Here is a 24,208-nt window from a genome sequence, read left to right on the forward strand (position 1 = left end):
GAAAACACAGAAGAGATCTGCCAAACGTAGGGTTCTCTTGTCTTTAAAGAAAAGCCGGCAGGTGGATAATAGTTTTGTGCAAAATGGCCTCTGTTAGGTCTCCAACTGCGTTAAATCTCACACGTAGTTAAGTCTCCAAGCGCTGTTAAGTCTCCAAGCGCCGTTAAGTCTCCGCCGTAGTTAATTCCCCGCCAGTGTCGATCCTCTGACGCCGTGTCTCAGGCGCTGGTTACCCGTCCTGTCTTCCCCGTCGTGTCTGACTGATGGATGTGACGCTCATCCATTCGTCTCCATTTATTTATTTTATTTATTTTTTTGCAGGCGACAGAATCACTCGGTCTGCTGTTTTCAATTTTCCTCTCTGTGGCAGGGGGAATCAATGAGGAATCGGAGAGAATAAAATTACAAAGTGCACACTCGTCTGGGCCCTGGGTTAGCTCCCTGGAGGCTTCTCCGTGTATTTCCAGCCCCCCGTGGGTAATGGAACGGTGCAATCCAGAGTGTAATCAAGACCGCGAGGTGGTGGATCCACGCCCGCCCAAGTTTATAATTCCACCAAAGAGAGGACTTAATTTCTGACTATTTATTTTTTGTTTGTCATTGAAGCCTGTGTGTGTTTTCCTGTGTCTGTGTGTTTGCCTGTGTGTGTGTGTGTGTGTGTGTGTGTGTGTGTGTGTGTGTGTGTGTGTGTGTGTGTGTGTGTGTGTGTGTGTGTGTGTGTGTGTGTGTGTGTGTGTGTGAGCCTCTGTGTGTTTGGTGTGTTTGTGTGTGTCTGTTTCTGTGTCTCTGTTTGTGTGCCTGTGTGTGTTTGGCGTGTATGTGTGTGTGCATTCAATCAAATTCACAAAATCGCTCCATGGATTTATCAAGCCCAGGCAAACAGCAGAATCATCGATCAGTCGCTTGTTTTTTCCTGTTTTCTCGTTGCTTTCCTCCGTAAGATTCCCTTTTTTTCATGCCTTGCGCGTCACCCCGTGGAGCGTGTGCTCACGGCGCGGACGCAAACAACCCTCCACCTGTTTGCTGTTGGCTTTCTCCGTTCCACATTGATTCTGACGCAGAGCAGCCGGCTGATCCAGGGCCAGCCCGGGCCTGTCTAAACGTTTCCTATTGGACGGGGGGGGAGGGAGAAAGTCATCCACGTCACGCCAGAGCAACCATGATGGAAACGAGTGAGAGCCGCTGTGTGGCGTTGACTCAACTGAGCGTTGCTCTCACTCCCTGTCTAACAGTCTCTCTATGTCTATTTAACAGACTTTAAGTCGTTCACGCACACTACTCTTGTGGATTGTGGAGAGAGAGAAGGGGAGGCTTCCAGGAATCTTTTCTCTACAGAAGAGCACACTGCCCAGACAACGCAGCGTGTGAGGTGTTTGTTTTGGGAGGAGCATTTGACTGAATTGCAGTGGGGTGGAGTAGGGTCCAGCAAGGTGACTGTAGTGATGTCCGTGCCACAAGCCACCCAGGCGGCTGGCACACTCCTGCCTGATGGCTCTGAGCGGGCTCCTCCACCACAAGGACACAGGGTGGTTGTGGTTATTTATTGCCAAGGTTGAGTCTAATGATACACAGCAGGGCGTGCAACGTGCTGCCAGGCCGTAGATCTCTCCCTGAGTGTGTGTGTGTGTGTGTGGTGGCTGGTTTAACCTGTGCACGTTGACTGCTCAGTGGACAACAGGTTATGCAGCCTCACCCAGCCCCAGAGTCCGTCTGAACGGGGCCAGGTGAGGCTGCTCCAGCCAGCCGTCGTCCACACGCACTCTGCAGTGACAATAACTGAAAAATAACTTTTGATAAGTGTTCTTATTTTATTTTACGTCTGTAAGAAAACTTTTAATTCAACCTTCATCAATATATATTTTTGGTGGTATTTTTAAAAACCTACTTTAAATGCATCAGTGAAACTGGTTTGTTTGAGTCGAGAAATTCAGCAACAGAATGTATTTACACAGCAAACTTCGACAAGCTCAGATATTGCTGGGCGATAAGAGTACACAAAAAAATAACAAACCCATCTCAGGGTTTTATTTCTGATTTGATATTTCATTTTGCATTTAATATGTTAGACTTTACAAAAGAAAAAAAAAGCTGTGTGTGTGTGATGGGGATCTAATTAGTCTTTTACAAATACATTTCTCCTCTTCGCATTATTGCAGTGCATGCAAATGAGAGTGAGGGGTGGTGGGGGGGGGGGGTGGTGTTTGTTCAGCAGTTTAGAGATATCTATCAGCAGTAATGGCCACTCACAAACGCAGCCGGGCTGACGAACTATCCTCCTGGGACCCGTCAGTCACCAGGGAGGGCCGTCCTCTCCCTCCCTCCCCTGGCTCCATGACGGCTCCGAGGAGGAGGAGGAGGAGGAGGGAGGGGGCCAGGGGACGGTGTCCTCTCCCTCCCCCCCTGGCTCCATGACGGCTCCGAGGAGGAGGAGGAGGAGGAGGGAGGGGGCCAGGGGACGGTGTCCTCTCCCTCCCCCCCTGGCTCCATGACGGCTCCGAGGAGGAGGAGGAGGAGGAGGGAGGGGGCCAGGGGACGGTGTCCTCTCCCTCCCCCCCCTGGCTCTGTGACGGCTCCGAGGAGGAGGAGGAGGGAGGGGGCCAGGGGACGGTGTAAGAGGCGGGGTCACACAGGGGGCTCTGCATACTGGGATGTTAATGGCGCTGGGATCTCTGGTCGGGGGGGAGGCCGGCGTTGATCGATCAAGCCCGGTAAGGTGTGATGGATATCTGGTCGGACCCTCATACATCTCCCCCTAGTCCCCCCCCGACACCAGGAGTCAATCCTCTGATATTTAGCTTCACCTTTCCTGTCCCGGTGGGTCTGAGTATGTCGTCTCCCTGGCTCTGCTGGTGTCTGAGCGGGCTTCTTCTGTCCATCAGGGGGGTCGGCGGATCCCCGCAAAACCAACGTGTGTTCAGCTCTTAACGATCTCCAACTCAGACATGTACCGTCAATCCTCTAATATAGGCTACTCTAATATATATATATATAATATATTCTACTCACGCGCATCGCAGCCCAGGCCTTTATTGGAAGGAGGCCAGAATTAGAGGCAGGCCTCTATTTATATTTGAGCAGAACAGACTAACAGTAGAATGAATAAAAAAGAGATTTAGTGTATTTGAACCTATAAAATACTAGGTTCATTTATTGAAAAAGTACAGTTACCATAACATATGGTATGCTTACAAAAAAAAGTTTATATATGTCAATGAATTTGAAGTAGTGCTTATATCTCCACCTTGAAAATGCCAACTTTTCATCGGATTGCTCCGGACCCGCCATACTCTACTGCTTCTTCAAATCTGTTTGGTGTGTGTGTGTGGTGTGTGTGGCCTGGCTTGTGTGTAAAAACACTGGCTCAGATTGGCTACCATGAAGTTATCTAACGCCGTTCTTTTAAATGGAGCTATTCCAAACACTGCTGAAGTCTCACGTGCTAGTCAAGAGTGAGGTGATTGAAAGAAAAACATTGGTTCTAATAATAGCCCCGGCTTATATTAGAGACCGGCCTTTATTTACCTCCGCCGACAGCGAGACCGGCCGATGTTAGAGACCCGGACGCTAATGGAATACAGGCCAATATTAGAGGATTTACGGTATATCGATTTTCTCATAGATGAAAATATATATATTGATTTATTTCAGCATCCTCCATCAGACATGTAATGAGTACACATAATAAAATATGCATTTCACAATCTGAAACAAATCCCTCATTGTTTTTTCCTCTTACAAAATAAATACTGCAGACATGGGAGAGATGTTTTTTGTTAGGTGAGTGCTGCATGCAGTGCTCAACTATTGTTCTTCCGAGGCTCAGCTATTCTATATTTTATCTCAAATGTATTCAAACTTGATCACATTAGCTATTTGTTTAACTCTTCAGTTTATTTGTTTCCAAACATTTTACATTTTTTAAATGGTACGCATGTTTACATTATTTATTCCATTTAGACTCTGTTTAAATCCCTTCACTTGATTAAGCGATCTATTAAACCATGTGGCTTTACTAAAACACATTTTCAACCTCACTTTGCACTAAGGCAGTCACTGCATTTTCTGCAGGAAATGCATTCTCTAGTTTCATCCATTTCGCTGTGGCCTTACAGTGCGCTGCTTTGTGCTTCCTACCGGGGCCATGTCAGAGCAGCCCTGAGTGTTCCTCTCGTCGCTCGCATCCTTGAGCATCATCCACGAGGTTCGTCGGAGCTCCTCTGCCTTCACATGCATCCCATCTGATCACTGGGTCAACTCATTTGGAGCTCAGGTACACTTTATTCAACCAGGGCTGAAAAGACGACACAAACATCCTTGACACTTCTTTGTCCGTGTGAATACCAGGTCCCTGGTCTGCAACCTGCGCACTGGAGCATCTGAGCAGGTCACTGCTCGAATGCCCGTTCTAAAGTGTGTTTGGCAGACGGAGAAGCAGCCAGGGATATTTTCTCTACCAAAGCCCACACTGCCTACCACACACACACACACACACACACACACACACACACACACACACACACACACACACACACACACACACACACAATGATAAGACATTATCATGGTCATAATGTATTAATGTCCCCAATGTTATACAACTCAAACCAAGATTATATTTTTCTCAGAAATGTGCCAGTAAACACACTTACACAATGTCATGACCTTCTTTTTTTGGTTTTGGTGTAGTAGATTCTATGAAAAACCTTGAACTGTATCAGGCTGAGACGGGCTCAGGATGATGTTCATTAACTCTAACCTGAGTGCAGTCCCAGACTGCTTCAGATATTTCCACACCTGAAAGTATCTAAATAAGTCTGACCGCTGTAAGTGGTCAACATTTTCAGAAATATTGGTAAAAGTGCCAAAAAGACCATCTATGTAAAAGTTGTAGCATATAGTTAGACCATTCCTACGCCACAATGTGAAGGTGTGGTCGATCCTGGCTGCAGGGAAGAGGTGGTTGTCGCAAATTGGGCTATATGCAGAGAATTCTTTAAGATTGAATTTTTTTCTGAATTGTGCCCATATTTTAAGAGTGGAAATTACCACTGGGCTTGATGTGAACTTGGAAGGTGAGAATGGTAATTTTGCCGTAATTAAAACAGTAAGCGAGGTAGAAGTGCAAGAGTTCGCCTAAATTTTGCACCAATCCAGTTCTGGAGCCTGATACCAGTGTATGCCTTTTTGTATATTGGACACCCAGTAATATTTTTTTTTTCATATTGGGAAGTGCTAGGCCATCCTGGTCTCTAGGTCTTTCCAAAACTCTTTCTTCCTAAAGATTGGAAGAAAGAGTTGGACAAAAAGACTGGGAGACACTGAAATAGATACAAAAATCTAGGTAAGACGTTCATCTTTATACAATTAACTCTACCTGCAAGAGATAAATAAAGGAAAGACCATCTCTTTAAATCTGCTTCCAATTTGAGTAAGTAAGAAAGAGTAAGAAATTATTTTCATAAATATCAGAGAAAGCACGGGTGACTTGTATCCCTAAGTATTTAAAGCCAGTCTTTGACATACGGAAAGGGAGTTTATTGTCTGATATCTGAAGGGCTAGATTATTGATTGGAAAGCATTCACTTTTGGAAAGGTTCAATTTGTACCCTGAGAAAAGCCCAAAGTAATTTAGGATATTAACAATATCAGGAACGTATGACACTGGATCTGAAATATAAAGCAGCAGGTCATCTGCATATAAAGAAACCCGGTCCTCTGCTCCCATCCTACGGATCCCAACGATGTCGGGGGCCGTTCTGAACTTTGATAGCGGCTCAATAGCTAGTGCAAATAGCAAAGGGCTGAGGGGACATCCCTGACAGAGAAAATACATGGCAAGATAATTTGTTTGTAATTACTGATGCTTTAGGAGCGGTATAAAATAAGCGGATCCAATAAATAAAATCTAAGCCAAAACCAAATCTCTCCAAGGCAGAAAATAAATAACACCACTCATCTCTATCAAATGCTTTTTCAGCATCCAGGGAGACAACAACTTCAGGTGTCTCCCTGGATGCTGAAGAATGTATAACATTTAAGAGTTTGCGTATATTTGTGAAGGAGTGACGGCCTCTCATGAATCCGGTTTGCTCCATTGAGATGATTTGGGATATTACACTATCTAATCTTGAAGCAAGAAGTTTAGCTAAAATCTTGACATCTGCGTTTAACAAGTATATAGGTCGGTAGGACCCACAATCAAGTGGATCCTTGCCTGGCTTTAAAAGAAGTGAGATGGATGCCTCAGTCAGAGGTAAAGGATTCTGATTAAAATAATGATTAAACATTTCAAGTAGGATAGGAGCAAGTTGAGAAGAGAATTTTTTGTAGAACTCCACAGGATAGCCATCAGGCCCTGGTGATTTACCACTTTGCATTTTCTGAATGGAATCAACAATCTCCTGCAGATGTATGGGCTTATCAAGGTTGTCTTTAGCAGCCACATGTATATTAGGTATATCTATTCTATCCAAGAAAGTTGTCATGTTTGAGTTATCATGTGGGGATGTAGATGTATATAGTTCTGAGTACAATTCTTTAAAAGTATTATTAATTTCAATTGGTGACCTTAATTACATTTCAGCAGATAGGCCAGAAGACGGCCTGCTTTCTCCCTATGTTCATAATAATGACCTTTTGACCACAACAGGTGTTTTTCAATTATTTCTGTTGATAATAAATCATATAGAGATTTCAGTGCAACTCTCTCTTTATATAACTCTGGAGTTGGGGTGGTGGAATATTTCCGGTCTATGCTTCTAATTGACGCAATGAGTTCTTGTTCCTTCTGCTTTCTCTCTTTATTGCGTGAAATAGTGTATGATATAATCTCCCCTCTTATAACAACTTTAAGCGTCTCCCATAGAGTAGATGGAGATATGGAGTCTGACTTGTTAAATAGCATAAAATCATGCATTGCCTTTGATATGAGATTGCAAAAGTGACTATCTGTCAGTAGGGTTGTATTTAATCTCCAGGCGCTACGCTGTGTCAGATTTTGAGCAAATAAAAGGTCAAGAAACACTGGTGCATGATCTGACACAACAATAGCAGAGTAATCTGCCTTTTTTTTACAGCAGGAAGAAGTGTTTTATCAATAAAAAAAAAAATCTATATATATATATATATCCTACTATATGTATGGTGAATGTGCAAAAAATAGGAGAATTCCTTTTTATGTGTATAAAAGAACCTCCATGGATCAACACAACCAGTCTTATCTGCAAATTCACTAATAGCTTGAGACATTTTGGAGCGTGCTGAAGTCTTAGGGTTGGAGCGATCCATGCCTGGATCTATTACAGTGTTAAAGTCTCCAGCAAGAATTAGCCTATGTGAATTCAAATTCGGAATGAGAGAAGTAAGTTTATTTACGAAGTTGACATCATCCCAGTTTGGGGCATATATGCTTGCTAGTACTACTGGAGTGTTAAAGAGTGACCCTGATACTATTACAAATTGTCCTTGGGGGTCTGAGATTGTTTGGGATGGTGTAAACAATACTTTTTTTTATGAATTAAGATCGCTGCCCCCTGTGCTTTAGTGCGAATGTAGTTAGTATGTAAACTCTGTCCAACCAAGTTCTTCCTAAGCCTTACTTGGTCTGCTATTTTCAAATGTGTTTCTTGCAAAAATATTATTTCTGCATTTAATTTCTTTAAGTGGGAAAATATCTTTGCTCTCTTATTTGGCCCATCCATTCCTTTTACATTCCAAGTAATAAAACGAGTTGGTGTTGCACCTACTTCAGCCCTGACATTATTTATATCATAAGACATATTTTTTTATAATTTGTCAATAACCTCTAGAAACATTATCATACAAAACAAATCAAAATCCCATTTAGCAGTATACAATCCCCATTCAGTACAAAATAAACGATCAGTTGTCTTAGAAATTGGTCCCCTCCCCACCCTCATCCCTCCTATGTCTGCTTCTAGAACAAGAGCAGACTGCAGGCTCACTCCTAACTCTAAGCGCTTCCAAAAACGTGCATTTCTTTTCAACAACCTTGCTCTCTAGAGAGCCCCTGAGTTCTAGCAAAATGAATGACGAGGAAACAAAAAAAATCCTATAATTCCAAAGTACTTATGTTCATGAATAACATGAAACAAAAAAAAGACAAGCTTAAATTTAACTAACCAAAAACAAAGGTCCAGTGAAACATGCCTTAACAGTCCACGACATACCCTAAAGTGGAGCCTATAGCTCTGCAGTCCTTATGCGAGATCATTTCCATTGCTGATGAATGGATGTTGCATTAATCCTCCTGTTCGGAAGAAGCCGGAATGTTGAGGTTCCTCTCAACTTTTTGGGAGTAGAAGGTCTCAGCATCTGCTGGTGTCTCAAACATCAATGTTTCCCCTCCATAGGACACGCGGAAACGCGCAGGGTAGAGTAGGCTGAACTGAATTCCCTTCCGCTAGAGAGCCGCTTTGACGTTCTTGAAGGCTGCACGCTTCTTGGAGAGATTAGCGGGTAAAACCCCAGGGTATTTCCCTCGTACATTATGTCGTTCTGTCTTGCCCAACGCAGAGCTCACTCAGGCTCTTAAAATCTGTGGAAGGCGACGATGCTGGGTCCGGGCGACGGGCCCTTTTTAGGTTTCTGTGCCAAAGTCCGATGTGCGCGTTCCAGTTCGGGCGGTGAAGTGAATAGGCTCCCCATGTTGTCCTTCAAAAGTGTGGAGACAAATGAAACCATGTCTGAGTCCCCTTTGGTTTCGCTATCCTCAGGCACATTAATAATACGAAGATGCACTCTCCTAGACCGGTTCTCCAGGTCATCAACGCGATCGACCAGCGTAGCATTCAGTATTTGCATTTCGGCGATAACTTTCTCAGCCTTAAACAGGGCATCAAAGTTATCGCCTGCTGTGGTCTCCACCGCAGCGACCCTCCTTCCGAGTGTGTCGACCATCTTGTAGAAATAGATATAGATATAGATGCCTGGATAGGTGCTAGAGATGTTTTAATCAAACCCGCCATGTCCTCTTTGAGATGTTTGCGTTGTTTTTCCATTTCTGTCGCCAACATCACTGCAAGGTCGTTAGCAGCGGTCGCCATGTTGGCTACTTTGCCACTTAATGTCAGGCTGGGCTTCTTTGTCTCTGAATCTTTCTTCGGCATTTTCCAGCAACCCAAAAAAAAAATGCTGCAAATGAAAAAAATAAACTTATGAAACTATTTCTTCGATGCAAGTTTGTGTATATAGGAGGTTTAAGGTAGTTATGGTCAAATTCTCAGGAGACTCTCGATCGCACGTCTTGTTCCTACATGTCCAAAGGGTTAACTGTAGCAATAAAAAAATCGAAGAATAACCATTTTTGTAAATATTTTAAAAATGTGCATATATATATATTTTTTTATTTTTAGTTTGACCACACACTCCGCGACCCATTCAGAACAAGTCCCCAACCAGCTGTAGGGTCGTGACCCACCAGTTGAATAACACTGTTAGTTTGTTTGTGGATCATGAAGTAGGTCAATTAGTTCAGCGGGCATGCGTTCATTTGTTTATGTTTGTGCTTGACATTAAAGTTGGCCAAATTAGTTGGTGGTACTCTCAGTGGCCTCCCTCTATTTTATGTTATTCTTTTCAAGTGCCGTGTGATGTCCCCCAACCACACACACACACACACACACACACACACACACACACACACAAACACACAGTTCTCTCCCAATCTCCCTCTTCATCTTATTCTCAGTGCCTAACTCTAAGTGTTTTCTTTTAATGAAATTCACTGTAAACGGTGTAGCCAATTAATTGTAGCACAGATAAGCCCTGCAGCCTTTTAATTACAGAGAAATCACTGTGAACTAAAGTAAATAAATAGTGGTGGTATAAACAGACCCTTTTCCCTAGCTGCTCTCTGCGGTCACATCTCACGCACTGCCCTGTGTATCCAGTCTCGGTTTTGGTCGAAGGATAGGCTATTAAAAATTGCAACCATAATAAATTATTGTTTGCTCTTATCTTGCAGATGCCACTTAGGAATGTGAAGTTTTTAATTAATTTGTCAATCCGTGTCTGTCTAACTGAACAGCATCTGTGAAATGACAATAAATGTCCAAATATTTATCAAGGGGAGGGGGAATATCTGCATACAAACAAAGCAATTGAAAGGCTTTGTGTGTGTGTGTGTGTGTGTGTGTGTGTGTGTGTGTGTGTGTGTGTGTGTGTGTGCGCGTGTGCGCTCGCGCGTGCGCGTGGCTGTCTTGCCCAAAAAAATGAATGAATCCTGCCCATGTGTTGCTTCTGATATTATTTAGCGTATGCTAATTAACATAATGGTCTTGATCTGTGGAGGGGAGGTGAGTGTGTGTATCTGTGTGACAAGGACGCGTTGGCTGTGTGGCTGAGTGCAGGTAATCAAAACCATATTTACCCGGAGTTCAACCTTTGCAATTTGGTGACACCTGCTCCTGTGTGGGACTTAATGATAGAGTTGGCCAAGCCAGCTTTAATTAAGGGGAACGCTATACATAGCATTCCAAGATCAGGTAGAGTTTCCAAGGGCTTCAGAGATAAACATTAAAAGCGTGAGTGTGAACCCTCAAACTTATAGTGCTTCAATATACATGGAGTAAAAGCAGACAGAAACCTTTGAAACGCATCATAAAGAGACTTTATCCTTGGGGTTCCAGTGCTACAATGGATCCCTCTGATATGAAGGGAATGGATGCAACACGGTGCCATTAGTAGAGAAAAAAAGAAATGTACTGCGTGAATGTGTGTGGAAAGAAGCAGTTGTAAAGAATTAGAATGCACCTTGACTCTGACGGGCAGAGAAATGCATCTAAAAGGAGTAACAATGTCCAAAGTACATTGAACATGTTCCATTTTTCACCTTTCTTTTTTCTTCAAAACATAACCTACTATAAGGTTATGTTTTTGCTGTACTTAGATATTTACAGATTCATGAGCATCGCTTTGAACATCGAGCATTGAGCGAGATTGTATCAAACATAATGAGCCTCTCCTATTTTAGATCCATGGTTTCCACCTCTTTCTCTTCCACATGGATGTGCTGGTGTGTACAATGGAGTCATCGACCATCCAAACGATGTTCTGTGACACTTGAAGCACGCAAAACATCAGCAATCAACCTCAACCACCAATGAAAATGCTCGACACAACTGACACATTTATTTATTATTTTCCCAGAAGTCTTGGGACGGGGGCGTGAGGAGGAGGGGACACATGTACTGCTTAGTGTGACAACGCAAATCCCATGACGACCGTCTCCGCCATGCCCATCGCCGGGGACTCTGCCGGCGGACAGGAGCATCTCAATGCCCCCCGGTCATTATACAAGTGGATTTCCTCCAAGTCGCCCAATCACTATCTTGTTAGGCTGTGACACGGGGGCCCTGATGTGGCAGCTCTATTAGCCAGCGGAGTACACTCTGCAGACAGGCTGCCTGGCCCTGTGACTCCCCACGAGTTGACAGGGTGGGGCAGGGGAATGTGGGGGGGAGAGGGGGGAGATGGGGGGGGCAGGCAGAGGGGAGTTAACTGCCTAGAATATCATTTTTTTTTTTTCTGGGAAACAGTTGGTTTCAGGTAAACAGTGTCTCTGGGTATCCTAGCCTCGGTATGGCTTGGCGAGGAGTGGGTCTCCTCGGGGAACTGTGTACTGTGGGATGTCAGGCCTGCTGTCTCCTGACCCACCCACTTATTTCTGAGCAGACGCCTGCTGCTGCTGCGCTGATGAACAGGGTCTGAAGGAGGCCGTGGTCGGTTGAAGGCCACAGTTTTGGACGGAGAAACGATGTGAGGTCGGTCGGGCCTAGGGGGACCGGCCAGTCACGCACCTGTGTTTGCCCCTCCTGCTCAGCCCCCCCGCGAATGTATTCATCCAAACAGGTGCAAAATAATAGTCATTGATTTGAAATTGAACCGAACAAAAGGGACTCTTCGGAGGGAAAAGACTCACATGAACACAGAACACGTGTGGGGCTGAGCAGGAAGAGGCCACCAAGGTGTGGGCCCCTTCTGCTCCTCAAACCTAACCACACACACACATTTAACCAATCACCCTATCAACTCTCCTAAACAACAAAGGGACATTTACACAAACACAATGTAGTGCTGTGACCGAAGGTCACAACACTACATTATCTCGTTTGTTTATTTGTTTGTTTTAGTGTTTGTCTGTTTAGCATGGTTTCATAGCATTTACTCATAGCATAGCATCGTAGCATGGCCTTATAGCATAATCTCCTAGCATGGCCTTACAGCATATTATCCTAGCATATCCTTATAGCATCATCTCCTAGCCTAGCCTCATAGCATCATCTCCTAGCCTAGCCTTATAGCATCATCTCCTAGCATGGCCTTATAGCATCATCTCCTAGCCTAGCCTTATAGCATCATCTCCTAGCATGGCCTTATAGCATCATCTCCTAGCCTAGCCTCATAGCATCATCTCCTAGCCTAGCCTTATAGCATCATCTCCTAGCCTAGCCTTATAGCATCATCTCCTAGCCTGGCCTTATAGCATCATCTCCTAGCCTGGCCTTATAGCATCATCTCCTAGCCTAGCCTTATAGCATCATCTCCTAGCCTGGCCTTATAGCATCATCTCCTAGCCTGGCCTTATAGCATCATCTCCTAGCCTAGCCTTATAGCATCATCTCCTAGCCTAGCCTTATAGCATCATCTCCTAGCCTAGCCTTATAGCATCATCTCCTAGCCTAGCCTTATAGCATCATCTCCTAGCCTAGCCTTATAGCATCATCTCCTAGCCTAGCCTTATAGCATCATCTCCTAGCCTGGCCTTATAGCATCATCTCCTAGCCTAGCCTCATAGCTTCATCTCCTAGCCCGTATAACCGTGCCCACCGGCCTCCCCCTGATTATTCCAGACGCCGGGTGCTGAGGAGCCAGCAACAGCTCCAATCTGCACCTCATTACTTTCCCAAAAGGCCCGGGCTTAGCGCGGGGTAATAGACAGAGGGCCCCCTCGCCCTCATTTGTCATGGGCTCCTGGGTTTGATGCAGAGCCCCCCCCCGAGCACTTGTTGCCGAGTGCTAATCCCGCGCGAGACACCGGGCACGCTCCTCTGCTTAGCAAACCTCACTCTCTGCCCGTCATGGCTCATGATTTCACTTTCATTTGATGTTTTAATGAAATCCCAGAGACTGCCGTTGACTGGCGGGCCCCCGTTGAGGGGAATTATTCCGTTCTAAGTGCAAGCGGTGGAAACACAAACTCGCCAGTTGTGCGTTTTTTTTTTTTTTTTCGGAGGCAAAAGCGCCGTCGCTTCTCGTCGACGCTGGCAGGGGCCACGACGAGGCTGCACTGCACTGGAGCAGCCCGCCGGTCCTCCATAACGGAGACGCGTGGTGGACAAAGCCATCGTTAACACCTCGTTAGTGTCCGTGGTTATTCCTCCTAATGGCGCGTACACAATTACCACGCAGAGGAAAAGCGCACACCCATTAATTCTAATGCAACTCATACGGCAGGAATTTAGATTTTTATGTATCAGATAACATGTTTTTAATTTTGCTCGCTGCTGTACAGAGGAGAAATTTATGCAATTGCTGACATTTATTCCTCTGCAGACCACATAATATGAACTACCGGCACCATTTATTCGGTTTCATTGCAAATAAGTGCTACAGGGCAGTAGCCGAGGCGCTAGGGAGTGATTCCTGATGAAAAGGCTCGCGTATCATTAGCCAAACTTACCAAATGTACCAAATGAACCCGCTCTGTCCCCTTCCACGATGTAAATCAAATGAAAGCACCGCTGCTGTTGTTCTCCACAACACTCTTCCCTCGCTGTCTAGGAAGCCGCTGCTCGTTCTGCTAGGCTAGGCTAGGCTCATTGCTCTCTCTCTCTCTCTCTCTCTCTCTCTCTCTCTCTCTCTCTCTCTCTCTCTCTCTCTCTCTCTCTCTCTCTCTCTCTCAATCAGCTTTTGCCACAATTAGGGGCCTTGGTGATATAAAGGAAGAGCGCGGGATGCCTCCTGCTCCATAAGCCACGCGAGCTGTGCAGCGGGCGTCCGTCTGATTACAGCCGAGGCCTCAGCCCGTGATTCGGCCGTCAACTGTTTTCATGGTATATTTTGCTAATTAACTAATCACGCCACCGAGCGTGGCGGTCGGACGCCATTTCCCCGCCACGTCGCCGCGGACGATGGCGACACGCCGCCGGAGAAGCGGGTGCCAGGGGAGGGGGGGAGGGGGGGGGGGGCGGAGGAGCGGGGGGTCGAAGAAGACTTCTCTAATTAAAATGAATCTGTGACAGTCAGGAACACTAACAGTTACAAACGGCAATCTGATGCTATTCAACGGGGGATTCTCCATTAATTGGCAAAATGAGGCTCATCAATCACACGGGGGGGGGGTGGGAGGGGGAGTGTGCTGCTGATAACGCGCTGTCCCCACCCCCCCCCCCCCTCCCCCCACCACAGCGGGCTGCGTGTCTGTGGGACACAGGCGTGTGGAGAGAACCAGCCATTTCCCCTCGCTGCTCTCCATCTCTCGCTCAGCACTGTCACTCCCCTCTCTCTCTCTCTCTCTCTCTCTCTCTCTTTCTCTCTCTCTGTGTCTGTATGTGTGTGTGTCTCTCTCTCTCCCCCTCTCTCATTTTCTCTCTCTATCTCGTTCTCCCTCTATATTTCTCTTTCTGTGTGTGTGTGACTCTCTCTCTCTCTCTCTCTCTCTCTCTCTCTCTCTCTCTCTCTCCGTTCCGTCTATCTACTGTGGCCACATGTGGTTCTTGGTTCTCCTCTCGCTCTGCGACTTTGTCTCCGACAGGCTTTGTTTTTGCGTGTCACATTTCAAATGTGTATCTTTTCTTCGTTGGTGTTTTTTTTTTTTTTCTGCCACTGCCATTCACTCCTTAGTCCAAAGTGTCACAACACTGTGGTGGAATGTGTGGACTTTTGTGAGATAGTTTCTTAAAGTTGCGCAGTGCGAGCTGACTGGAGCGTAACACCACACTGTTTAATTGTTACGTGTCACGCATACTCCCAGAACGCTTGACTCTCCTCGCTAACTCACTCACTAGCTAACCCACTCGTACTATTCTCCCCCGTTCCCGTGAGCCAGCGGGCCCCCCCACCCCCACCCCCACCCCCACCCCCACCCCCACCCCTGGCCTTCTCTATAAATAAACCCAGGCAATAATTGACTGTTTGGTCAATACCCCCGATCAATAGATGACTCCTGTTCTCTCTGTCGCTCGATCGGTTTAGGCAATCACTGCGATCGCTGGCTGTAAATTAGTAATTATGCCCAATCGCCTCCTGGCCCCGCTCCGTCGATGCGTCTGGTGCACGGAGATAGGGCGCTTCAGCTCGGAGCGGCGACGCGCCGCCGTGCGTACAGTGGCGCGTTGTCATGTGTGCAGCGCGGCCCTAATAGCGCCGGAACGACGGCAAACAGTCTCACATGATGACACGCACTCCGGTTGAAACTCTCGTTAGCCCCGTCGTTAGACAAAACCGCTGTTTTGTCATGGAAGGCACGGCCCTCCACAATTATGTCCTGATGGCCGCCCCCCCCCCCCCCCCCACTCCCCCTGACCGCGCTAATGTACAGAGAGTCACCGCGGCCCCCGCACCCTTCTACTGCTCCCATTTGAAGATTAACCTCCAATTAGTGGAGCGGTTACAGAGGGCGACCTCGCCGGAGACGGGCGGCTCTGATGAGGGGCCCTGGCACCCATGTTATTACAGGAGACCAGAGATAGCTTTCACTGTGTCACTGCATGGGGAAAGCTGCATGTGACACACACACACACACACACACACACACACACACACACACACACACACACACACACACACACACACACACACACACACACGCGAAAACACACATGCCCGCAGACACGCATGACCTCCTGCTCTCAAACACATGCTTTCTCTCCCTTGCTCTCTCTCTCTCTCTCTCTCTCTCTCTCTCTCTCTCTCTCTCTCTCTCTCTCTCTTTATCCCTCACGCTTGCTCCCATTTTCTATTTATCTTTCTCTCTCTCTTCCTCGCTCTCTCTCCTATCTATTGCTTTATCTTTCTCTTTTTCTCCATCTCTCTCATTCTCTCTTACACACACACACACACACACACACACACACAGACGCACACACCCACACACCCACAGATACGATGGGCCTAAGCCCCTGCCAGTTAACACGGACAGGGATGTGTGAGACACACTGAACGGCTGAACCACCAGCTGACCTTGAATTGACTTTCAGTGATTGAGACTTAGCGTTGATCCGAGGGCTTTCTGCCTCCTTGCTCTGCAGCGTTCCTCCCTGGCCCGGGAACACTGTCCCAGATCTCCGGGGCCCGGCGTGTGTGTTGGTGTCTCAGCATGCCTTCTATGAATTCCTTGAGTGACGGAGCGTGGAGACGGCCGCTCTACGCGTCGCTGACGTTTTTATTTATTTACCTCAGCTGAAATCCTGAACTAGCCCTCCGCCGTCTCGTTACTGTACTCGTCGGTGACGTTCCTCCGCGTTTCGAACTAGATTGACTTTGAATTTCTTCACGGCGCTATCAAAATGCTCCCTCAATTTGTTTTGACACACACACACTGATACAAACACGCGCACACGCGTGCCCACACACACTGGCGTCCCTAGGGTGCACACCGCAACACATGGGTGTGTGACGGCAATTAGCGGTTAACACATTGCTATACATGGAGATGGCCGTGTCCAGCTGTAGCGGCTGGCAGGGCCCAGAGGAGCTGGCGCAGGTGTTAAGAAACACATTCGGAGCTGTGATGATGGGGGTTATTTTTAGCACAGCCCAATTCAATTTGGTCCGATCACCCTCGACGACCTACGGAGAGACCAAGAGACCACCCGGTACCTGCAGAAGTAGAGTTCTCTGTCCTGCTTTAAAGTACTATGTTTACTTTGTTAACTTTATTCTTGAGCAAGAAAGGTCATCACCCGAAATTCTATTCCCGGATAAATAAATTACTACTTTACCTTGTTTCATCTTACCTTCTTAACATGGAACAATAAAGAACTTTTGGGTGCATCCAGTTGCCTTTCTGGGTTTGAGAGACTCTACAGGGAGAAGATGACGTCAAGTAAACAGCAACAACATGACTGATTTAGCTTCCAAATCAAAGACACAGAAAAGCTTGTTTTTCGGACCAGTTCCCAATGGGTGTTTTTCCGGTGGAGTGGGGATTTGATGCGGTGACAATACGGAGAGTGTAGTGTCATTAGAGAGCAGGGATTGACCAGTTTGTCCTCGCTCGGTTGGGGCCTGTCTGAGCAGTAAAAGGCAGCTGGTTGATCATTTAATGGACCTGAAGTTTGGAATACCCAGGCCGGGGTCTTGCGGGCTACCTGAGGCTCAGAACAAGGTCAAAACACTCTTTTTATTTTTCACCCCTCTCTCCTACTACAAAATCATTTTTATTTTGTTGTGTTTTCCTCGTTGTCATCCAGGTTTGGTATGACGGTGGCTGGTGTAGAACCAACGGATTTACATGTCTTCTGTTTCTTCTAAGGTTGGCTCCAAAGAAGTGATCGTGTTTTTATATATATATATATAAACACACTCCGATATAGAACAGACAGAGGAATCTGATATCGTACAATAAGATTAGTAATACAAACGCCAGTTTGTCTTGCTGAAGATTGTATTATGTTTAAAGTGCTCGAAATTATAAACAGTCACCAGAGACTTTGAGTTTTATTTTGGGAATGACAATTATGATCTCAAATTGCACAAAGAAAACTCTCTCGCAAACCCAGAGGACCTGGAATAACGAGTTCCTCCACGGCGTTTAAATGACAGCCACCGCTGCGCGTGTGTGTGTGTGCGCGTTTGTGTATGTGTGTGGAGGATTATGTTTGTGTGTGTGTGTGTGTGTGTTTGTGGTTCGGGGGAGGGGGAGGGGGGGTTGGATTATGTTTGTGTGTGTGATTAAGTGTGTGTGTGTGTGTGTGTGTGTGCGTGTCTGTGTGTGTTTACGTTTGTGTGTTTGTGTGCGTGCTCATCCATGTGTATTTGTGTGTGTGTGTGTGTGTGTGTTGTGCTTCAGGGCTTGACAGCAATGGCACCAGTGTGTGTGTGTGTGTGTGTGTGTGTGTCTGGTGTGTATGTGTGTGTGTTGTGCATCAGAGCAGCGATGGCACCAGTCTGTGTGTGTGTGTGTGTGTGTGTGTGTGTGTGTGTGTGTGTGTGTGTGTGTGTCTGGTGTGTGTGTGTGTGTGTGTGTGTCTGGTGTGTGTGTGTGTGTGTGTGTGTGTGTGTGTGTGTCTGGTGTGTGTGTGTGTGTGTGTGTGTGCATTGTGCATCAGAGCAGCGATGGCACCAGTCTGTGTGTGTGTGTGTGTCTGGTGTGTGTGTGTGTGTGTGTGCGTTGTGCATCAGAGCAGTGATGGCACCAGTCTGTGTGTGTGTGTGTCTGGTGTGTGTGTGTGTGTGTGTGTGTGTGTGTGTGTGTGTGTGTGTGTGTGTGTGTGTGTGTGTGTGTGTGTGTGTGTGTGTGTGTGTGGTGTGTATAAGCGATAGCTTTGAGGCAGAATTATAGCGGGGGGGGGGGGGGGGGAAGAGGCCTCTTTCCATCGGAATGATTAAAATGATGGAGGACAGCGCAGAAGCCATTCGTCTCACAGCAAGGTGACCAGGCGCTGGCGCTGGCGGCCCGGGCCTTCGTCAGCAGGCCCCGCTCGGCTGTACTCCACGTGTTTATGTACACACGCCGCCACGTACTCGTGGGACGCCAGTGTGTGTCTGTGTGTGTGTCACTGACCCAGAGCCAGTTGCGTGAGGGGCCTGTCGTAGCGTGGCCCGGCGTGAGGGCAGGGTACGCCCCCCCCCGGGAGGACGGTGTCTGTCTGAGTCCCCCCCCCCCCCAACAGATCCCCGTGTTCATCCGACCCTGGTTGTCGCCACAGACGCTGTCGTCTGTCTGGTTGTTTTTCCGGTGGACAGAGCTGTACCTCCAGCGGCGGGGGGCCAGGGCCCAGGCTACAGGCGGCCTGGTGGGTGTGACAGCGTCGCTGTACCTCCAGCGGCGGGGGGGCCAGGGCCCAGGCTACCGGCGGCCTGGCCGGTGTGACAGCGTCGCTGTACCTCCAGCGGCGGCGGGGGGCCAGGGCCCAGGCTACCGGCGGCCTGCCGGGTGTGACAGCGTCGCTGTACCTCCAGCGGCGGCGGGGGGCCAGGGCCCAGGCTACCGGCGGCCTGGTGGGTGTGACAGCGTCGCTGTACCTCCAGCGGCGGGGGGGCCAGGGCCCAGGGCCCAGGCTACCGGCGGCCTGGTGGGTGTGACAGCGTCGCTGTACCCCCAGCGGCGGCGGGGGGGCCAGGGCCCAGGCTACCGGCGGCCTGGTGGGTGTGACAGCGTCGCTGTACCCCCAGCGGCGGCGGGGGGGCCAGGGCCCAGGCTACAGGCGGCCTGGTGGGTGTGACAGCGTCGCTGTACCTCCAGCGGCGGGGGGCCAGGGCCCAGGCTACCGGCGGCCTGGTGGGTGTGACAGCGTCGCTGTACCCCCAGCAGCGGCGGGGGGCCAGGGCCCAGGCTACAGGGGCCTGGTGGGTGTGACAGCGTCGCTGTACCCCCAGCGGCGGGGGGGCCAGGGCCCAGGCTACAGGGGCCTGGTGGGTGTGACAGCGTCGCTGTACCTCCAGCGGCGGGGGCCAGGGCCCAGGCTACAGGGGCCTGCCGGGTGTGACAGCGTGCTCAGTGTGGGTCGGCGGGGGCCACCTGAGGCGTGTGTGGTGGTACACACACGCCTGCCGGGTCGACGTCTGTCTCCCCGTTGATTTGATTGGTGTTGTTCCGTTCGGTGGTCGTGCGCGCCCCTTTAGGCGGCGGTTTGTTTGTTTGGGCGTCGCACGATGAGCGGTCGTTTCTTTCGTCAGTGTTTTATTCATGTGGGGTTTCATTATCGTCGTCGTCGTCGTTGTTAATTGAGACAGCCGGTGAGTTTAGTTCAGTTTCTTTGCATTCTGTGTTTCACCGACACAATTTGCTCATGAAGGAAAGAGAGCTGCAGTTCAGGGATTTATAATGTATAATGTATAATGTGTAGATGTATAATGTATAGATGTATAATGTATAGATGCACGTAATAATGTTTCCATCCTCATAATTTAAAGTGGTTAGATTTTTCATATCTTTCTGACATATGTACAGATTTATGCACTTTGATTCAAATTAATATGTTAATGATTGCAACTGGGGTTCATTATGGTTAAATATATCTAAATCGAAATCACTCTAATTTTTTTTTCGTAAATGATCTTTTTTTATAAATATGCTGACCGTTTTTTGAACTCAGCATATGCTTTGCACATTCTAATGAAAAGGTGTTTGGCTCCAGTCTGGTCTGATCTCTGTGGTCTGGATGGAAGCACTGTAACTGGAGTGTTAGGATACATGCACTAAGTAAAGGTTAGACATTTCAATTAAAATGTCCTTTCTTCTTACTCACTCACACACGTCCAACACACACGCACCCACACATCTTTACACAAACACACCTACACACACACTGCCAACACACCCAACACACACACACACACACACACACACACACACACCTTCACGCTAACACACACATGCACACACCCACACCATCAACGCACACACAAACCCATCTTCACACAAACTCACTCACACACACTCACTCACTCACACACACACACACACACACACACACACAGACACACACACACACACACACACACACACACACACACACACACACACACACACACACGCGCGCACTCACCCACCTTCACACAAACGTGCACACACACTGCGCCACATCCCATCAAGCACTCTAATCTCCTAAATACCATCCAATGTACGCTGCTCATCCCCGCTCCCCCCAGCCTCCATTCCCTCCATGTCCAGACAGATGCTCTACAATTAACCTCGCGGGCTGACCCGCAGTAACACCCCCCTGCAGCCGGCCACCAGCCCTGATAGAGTGCTCACCAGGAGCACAGTGAGACCTGCCTTTAATTCCACCAGCCCCCCCGAGGCCTTCCACAACCATATCGCTTTTATTTAATTCCACTATTATTATTTTTGTTGTTCCCGCCCCCCCCCCCTCCCCCCCCCCCCCATGACCGCACGGCCCACTGCACACAGTGGTGGTGGGGGGCTGGGGGGGGGGGGGGCTCACACACCTAATTGCAGTGTGTTTATTAATAGCGTGACGGCCTTAGGGGCTCCATGGCTCCTAGACAGGACGTGGACCATTACTCCCGCACTTTATCGCCATACTTCCCTTTCCTTTTTTTTTTTTTTCCCCCAACGCGGCTCCGCCCCCCAGCGGAGACCGGCCGTGGGGAAACACCTCCTGAGCTGCAGAGGTCGTCCAGTGTAGCTATTTATTTATTAGAGTATTATTCTTTTGAATGTTTGTATTCATTAGTTGTGTAGAAGCGAGGCCGTTGCCACAGCAGCCCTCTGCGTCTGCACGCGGCTGCTCTGGGAGGCGGCCTCGGGGTTGTTTTGCGACATGCGTCACTCGGATGTTCTGCTGGGCTGGAGTGTGCAGCGCGGGTTTCACCCCCTCGTCGGTGGCCCAGGCAGGGCTGTGATTGGTTGTAGTCCAGCCTGTGGTCGTCTCTCCTGTGTGTTGTCTCATGTTGTGTGATGGTGTGAGAGCAGACCTAATGCTGACAGGCTTTAGGGCTGTTAATTACAGCGCGTGGGTGTGTGTTGTGTGCGTGTGTGTGTGTGCGTGTGTTGTTTATGTGTGTTCTGGGAGCAATGTTTGATTACATCCGCCTGAGCCCATAGGGATATCTATGAGTTGCAGCACGTGTAAATGTGTGTGTGTGTGTGTGTGTGTCTGTATGTGTGGGTGATTGTGGGTGTTATTTTGTGTGTCTGTGTTTGCATATGTGTGTTTAACCCCTACACATGGGCTGTCCCAAAACCAGTATGCACATGTTGTTTGTGTGTGTGTGCGTGTGTGTGTGTGTGTGTGTGTGTGTCCATTGTAGGCGTTCTTCCTCTGTGCATGCAGCATGTGTGAATGTGTTGGGGGGGGCGGCGGGGTAAGGCAAAGATGGCGCTGAAGCCATGTTGGATAATGATTCATCAGGAAGCCAGGAGGACTGATCCACTAATAGATCTCTGGGGAGATAACCTTATCCCTCGACAGTAGCTCCTTATCGCATTACAACTGAACTCCTATGGAGCCCACAATTGAATACCGGCTCTGATACAGTGTCTTTAGGTTTTATTCGATTTAATCTGATGCTGAGCCGGTATCATATTTGATACAAGTCTCATAAGCCCCCCTAACCTCTCCGAGAGATTAGTATTAACTTGAGAAAAACATGTTAATGGTCCTCCAGCGAGATGAACGTGAGCTTCCCCTCTGTCTTCGTTCCGTGCCACAGTGTTTGTGGCAAACACTTGTGGCAGCACTTCCATTTAATCCAGTGTGGTGGCGGAGAAGGACGTCAGGGGGAGATCAAGCACCTAAGTCTGTAAAAGCCAAGCCGGTAAACACAACGTGTTATCTTTCCACTCAGCACACTTGTCATCCCGCCTGATCAGAAGTGTGAGTCTGTTGGACGCAAATGAATGGCGGACCTATTTCCAAGCTGCCGAAGGAAGATTAGACGCAGTACGAGCCCTGACCCGGTCGTTCACGTCCACCTTCCACCCCGTCCCTGGCCTGACAAAGCCCTGAAGGTCTGAGGAGGTCATGGTCCTGGGTCCGCGTGGAGGTTTCACTTTGGCCATGTACCGAACACAAATCCTCCAAAAGGACCATTTATAATCTTCTTGATGTTTCCTCACGTCCCGCGGACCTCGTTCTGATACCGGCAGTGTAGATTGCCTCTACTAATTAGTCGGTTAATGAGATGCAGCGAACCAATTAAGATACATATCAGATGCATTTACTCCATTATTTCATTACAATCATTGCAGTCCTCAATACTCAATACTGTTGATACACACTTCGTATTTAGTGCTCGGTTCGTGTCCTAAGAGAGAATCAGACTGGACGTTAGATCAAGAACAAGCCAGCGGTGCCTGAAGGAGGAAGGAGAACGTGGACACAGTGTGACGTCATGCTGTTGAGCTGAGCAAAACTAGTACTACAACTAGGCTATACGCTGTGTATAAATAGTAACAGGCAGATGTTGCAAAGCTAACCTGCCCTCCATCCCGCCCCACACACACCCAAACACGCACACACGCATGCGCACACACTCACACTCAAACACGCACGAACACACAAACGCACACGCATGCATACACTCAAAAACGCCCACGCACACTCAAACACACGCACGCACGCACGCACGCACGCACGCACGCGCGCACACACACACACACACACACACACACACACACACACACACACACACACACACACACACACACACACACACACACACACACACACGTGCGCGCTCTCCTGATGTCTCCCTGGCTGTGGCGACCTGCAGCGCGGCGTCGGGGGTGAACAGGACGCCATGCTCTCACACGTGTTTGCTCACCAGTAGAGCAGAGCGCTTCTGATCAGCCTCCCGCCGCACCGATTCACTGGGCTTCAATTCAGGGCGTGATCTGGTTTCACTCCGAAATGCATCCCTCCTCGGGATCTCTCCCTGCCGGCCGCCACCTCTCTCCTCCCTTTCTCTCTCCGCTCTCACCGTTCACGCCTCTTTCCCTCTGTTTGTATCGACGTCAATAGCCTTATCTTCTTTCAGCTCTTTCCCCCATTGTGCAGCGCTGGTATTTGTTCAATAGGTCACTATGTGAGCTTGATTCATGAATGTTCCCCACTGCTTGTTATTAGTGCAGCATCAAAGCAGGACCTGGTAAGCACATTTGCATTTTAATGGGTGCTATAGATTGTTCTGCTGCTCGATAGCGGCCCACACCCCACTATTTCACCTATGCGTCAAAAAGGAAAGGGAAAAGTGTGCTACATCCATTCATGTGAAAGTGCCTACCCCAACACCGTACAGTACACAATCAACACACGCATACGCTCAGAGATACACACACACACACACACACACACACACACAAACACACAAACACACAAACACTTGCACGCACGCACGCACACTCACAGACACACACACACACACACACACACACACACACACACACACACACACACACACACACACACACACACACACACACACACACACACACACACACACATTTCTCTGTCTCTCTCGCTCTCTCACTCATTCCCTTTCGCATGAACAGATT

General features: G+C 48.2%; 1 protein-coding gene across 1 annotated transcript in view; it reads left to right on the forward strand.

Annotated features, from left to right (window-relative positions):
• diaph2 (diaphanous-related formin 2) overlaps positions 1–24,208 on the forward strand; it is a 287,889-nt gene that overhangs the window by 250,642 nt on the left and 13,039 nt on the right. Inside the window, exons 18-19 of the mRNA XM_084469060.1 lie at positions 18,894–19,329; positions 19,430–19,690. Of these exons, the coding sequence (XP_084325186.1) occupies positions 18,894–19,329; positions 19,430–19,690 (697 nt within the window). The remainder of the gene's footprint in view (positions 1–18,893; positions 19,330–19,429; positions 19,691–24,208) is intronic.

This window comes from Micromesistius poutassou (genome assembly GCF_964030765.1).
Source record: "Micromesistius poutassou genome assembly, chromosome: 6".
Lineage (NCBI taxonomy): Eukaryota > Metazoa > Chordata > Actinopteri > Gadiformes > Gadidae > Micromesistius > Micromesistius poutassou.